Here is a 4214-nt window from a genome sequence, read left to right as displayed (position 1 = left end):
AGTTCATGAACAAAGTTGGGATAATACTTATAATTCTGCGCCTCCCAAGAGAGTTTATGAATATGCATTAATAAGGTACTATTATATATGTTAGCAAAATTTCATTGAATTAGGGAAAAAATATTTTTAAATTTTTATTTTTATTGAGGAAAATAGAAACATTTTTGTTCAAAATTATTTCCATGATGATAGCCCGACAGAAAGAAAAAAAAGATGATATAACTTTTTAACTTGGTGCAACGTTTCCTATCCCAAATATTCTTACTCTCAGATCTCGTAAACTTGAGCAATTATTGTCCTGGCTGCAATGGACACTGCATTGCTTGCATGGAATCTGCTCCTATAGTCGCGTTCACGGTGTCAATACTGTACCTAAAACAGTTCGCCATGTACACGCTGAAGAGAAGATCAGGAAGAGCAAGACAAGTGACCGTCCATACTCTGGGTCCGGATGGCATGTCCTGCCGGGAATCATAAAATTAATGAAATATCCTTTTAAACTGGTCGATCTCTTTGTAAGCTCGATCTGTTTGTGGACGGATCATGATGACACGACATACAATGCGACTAAAATAGTGCGACCAATTGTTTATGGCGATGGACTCGTGAGCTCGCACGGGTTTGCAGTACTTTGGCTGACCCATCAGTACCCAAGGGAAAGAGCATTTCTCGACGTTGCCAGCCAGCTTTGGTTGGTTCCCTTGACCATGACCTCACGTTCTTCAAAGAAAGCGACGTTATTTACAAAGTGGGGGTGTGAAAAATTAAAGAAGGCAGAGGAAATCCCTTTCATGGCCCTGCTGCTTTCCTGGGGGACCGGGTGGGGTTGCCATGGCGCCCATGAGTAGACCCACCCCTTCATTTTGGACCCTGGTGTTGGAGGGACATCAAACTAACTAAAGTGGCCTTGGTGATCCAAGTGGATCGGGGTCTAAAATGCGGTGTTGGCTCTGGATCACTGCTCCACGATATCCTTTTAGACGAGTGTGGTTTCTATCATACCACATATATCTACAGAAAGATGAAAAATGCTGTTGATTGGATAGCATCTTCTAGTTCGCCATTCGAAAGGCTTCATTTAAAAAAATTATGTATTAGTGCCCTATTCTTTATATTATTTTTTTTATTGATTTTGTTGGCTATACCCGTATTTGCTATGTGGGAGCTGCCGTTGTATCAAAAAAAGAAGAAGGAGGTGTAGGAAGGAAAAAAAAAAGAAAAAAAAAAGAAAAAAGTTATCACAAACTCATTAACTACATTTCCTATTCATGTTGTAGACAACAGTTGCATCTTTGCAAATGCCAGCCATGTCATTATCTCATATTCTGGAGCAAGATAGAGTTATATCACAAAAAAGTTTGATATTCCTAAGAAAATAGATAAATATTATAGTTGCTGCCTGTCCTGGAGAGCAGCCAATCTCAAAGGTTGATTTTTTTTTTTTACCTCTTAGGAAAATCTCAAAGTCAGAATTGACTCAAGTAATTAATGCATTTAGATCCAACCCAATTACTAGCGATTCCGGTGTGAGTCTCAAACTTGACATCATTCCTCAATTATATTAGATGTGGTCCATCAAATGGCACATATGTTTGAATAGATTTTGGTTTGCTCAGCACTTCAGACCTGGGTTGTTTTATCTTAGCTGATGGCAAACTACCGTATGGTGCCTATTTCATCCTAATCCGATTGTGTATTTAAGTCTTCTAAACCGGAAATAAATTAAGCATGTTCACCACATGACTTTAGCCTTAGGCTGGTCATTCCCTATTCACTGCTTGCCCTGTGGAAGCTATGATTTCAGAATTTTAAACAACCAAAGTCTGCTTCTAAAAAGAAAGGCCAAATCATCGAGGAAGGGATAAGAGGGATAGGAGTAGTAGCACTGGAAAAATCTTTCAGCAAGGTGACCGTATCAATGCTGCATAGCCTACAGATTCGTTTTACAGAGATCAATTTCAGTGTATGGCCATGAAAACTTGGTTGAGACTTTGGATTTTTTTTTTTCCGGGTAAAAAACTTCGGAATTTCTGAAAACTAGAACTCAGCTGCAACCCAAGCATAAAACTAGTAAATATGAACTTTCTTTCTTTTTCTTACGTAAAGAAATTTGAAACAGTGCATCAGGCATTTGCTACCAAGACAGTGCTCGACCAACATGGCGTTGCAGAGCAGTAGGAAGGCTCTGTTCTCCAAGATCCATCAGGACTAAATGGATTCTGTTCTCACAAGGGCCAATGTCGCCCGCTGCATGACCCAGATACTTGTCCGGTCTGGCCGTTTCAGACAACAATAACAGCAGAACTCTAGATCACAGAGCTCAGACTAACGGAGTTAATTCCACAAATCTCTCCTATGATCTCCTTCAAAGCTGCACCATCTTTTAAAATAGATGTGTGCGATACCCCAGGCAACTTGATCACCTTCAGAACCTGGCTCGCTGAGTCCGCCCACTCGGACTCAAGTGCCAACAAGCTCATCATATTCACAGTCCCATCTCCATCCCCATATACCATCTCCGGCTGCACGTCAAACCCCTCCGTCCCATAGACCAACGCTTCCGGCGTCTCGATACCAGCTCCAACTATACAAGTCACCGGCACACCGGGCTCCGTCAATCTCTCGATCATCGGCAATATCCTCGTCTTATACGGAATAACCCCTTCGTCATATCCGATATCCTTGAGAAACTGCGGCATTTCGTATGCCGAATAAGTCTTGTTTTGTGCCATGACAAGTGGTTGCTTGCCGAACACTGTGGGAGAAGGTAGAAGCCATAGATTGCTCTCCGAGCTCCTTTGCTCGTCTCGAACTAACAATGGGTCAACGATGGGGATGCCGAGGGTGTACCCCGATGCGAAGGTGAGCATCTCTTGAACCGTGCCGGCCCATGGCGCGGACAGTGCGACCAGGTGTTTGATGTATTTCTGGCGCCATGTTAAGGGGTTGCGAACAAGGAGTTGGAGGGCAAAGAGGCTGCCAAGGCTGTGGGAGAGGAGGATGACCGGCTGGCCGCCATTGGCGGCGCTAGCTGCTTCGATGAGTTGCCTGAGGTCCTGCAGGTATCGAGTGCCCACTTGGCTGGGGTGGCCTTCGGCAGCGAGGCCATAACGGAAGTCATAGGGGGCGCCGAAGAGGTTGTAGCCATCTTCATAGCCGATTTCTTCCAGCGCGTCTACCAGAGTGGCCATGTAGCCGGTGATAAACCTGCAAATTGTGATCTCTTGTAGGTATAAATTTAGTGCCGGAAAATGATCATAAGGAAACAAAGGAGCAAGTTGGGTCCAAGAGATTAGGGAACGTACTTGAGATTAGGGTCGAGGTAGAGAAGCCCTCGAGTGGAGCCGAAGTATGGGACCCGGGTCTCGACGCCGGGGGCATTCCGGTAGTCGTCGATGTCGCGATTGTAGGAGAGCATCATCCTCTCGGCGAAGCACCGGGTGAGAGGGGCCACCAATACAGTTGGGTCGAACCATATTCTGAACCATCCCTCTATCCTCCTTTCGACCGCCGAGAGGCGGCAAACGAGGGTGGAGGGCTTGTAGGCTTCGGTTAGCCGGGCCTCCAGCTGGTTGCCTCCGCTTCCAGGTATCAGAACCAAGGGATGAAGCCCACTGCCTCTAATGGAGATGCACGCAGACAGCAGCAGAGCCATGAAAGCCACCACTCTCATTCTTGCCGGGAATACTTTGATCTATTTCCATGCTGCAGTGGAAACGCCAGTGTATTATCCGGCTTTTCTGGGCTTGGTGGTTGGGATGGGCAGTTTGTGTGGCCTGCGCTTCTTTGAACTACTTGGATAGTCTGGTGGCCATGCATTTTAGCGGACGCTTGGTTGTGATGTGCCCCCTGGATTTTTTGTCTAAAACGATTACAGGTAATGGTTAATTTTGTTTATCTATCAAAAAATAATCAATTTTATTTATCACTTGGTTTACACATTATTCTTGATTGGTTCAAACTCTTCGGTGATTGCAAAATAAGCTGATATGAAGCCTATGAGTTAACCGACTTCAAAATGAATTACTCTACCATGTAACTAGAGTAGCTTCTTCAAGATTAATTAAAAAAAAAGAATCAAGTTTCTTCTTGGAATGGATGGATTAACTTTCTAAGTATTTGACAATAATACTTAGAGTCATAATAACATGGCGATCCCCAATTAGGCATACACGAGCTAATTAGAGGCCGATGGTCTTTTGCATGAGAGATCT

General features: G+C 44.2%; 1 protein-coding gene across 1 annotated transcript; it reads right to left on the bottom strand.

The window, feature by feature from the left end:
- Positions 1-2062: 2062 nt before the first annotated feature.
- LOC103707509 (alpha/beta-Hydrolases superfamily protein) lies at positions 2063-3777 on the bottom strand. The gene is made up of 2 exons (XM_008792026.5): positions 3306-3777; positions 2063-3207 (listed from the first exon to the last, which is right to left on the bottom strand). The coding sequence occupies exons 1-2, from the start codon at positions 3671-3673 to the stop codon at positions 2307-2309; spliced, it is 1269 nt and encodes a 422-aa protein (XP_008790248.4). The 5' UTR covers positions 3674-3777; the 3' UTR covers positions 2063-2306.
- Positions 3778-4214: the final 437 nt, after the last annotated feature.

The sequence above is a fragment of the Phoenix dactylifera genome, chromosome 7 (genome assembly GCF_051530095.1).
Source record: "Phoenix dactylifera cultivar Ajwa chromosome 7, Ajwa_hap1_PhDact_Kaust_v1.1, whole genome shotgun sequence".
In the NCBI taxonomy this organism is placed as follows: Eukaryota; Viridiplantae; Streptophyta; class Magnoliopsida; order Arecales; family Arecaceae; genus Phoenix; species Phoenix dactylifera.
Note: the sequence above shows the minus strand (reverse complement) of the source record. Positions and strands in the feature narration are given on the sequence as shown.

What these genes read in the sequence shown, in the direction of transcription:
- LOC103707509 (XM_008792026.5), bottom strand. Translation starts at nt 3,673, where the DNA reads ATGAGAGTGGTGGCTTTCATGGCTCTGCTGCTGTCTGCGTGCATCTCC. An exon ending in TACCTCGACCCTAATCTCAA is followed by an intron (nt 3,208 to 3,305) that starts GTACGTTCCCTA and finishes CACAATTTGCAG; the next exon opens with GTTTATCACCGGCTACATGG.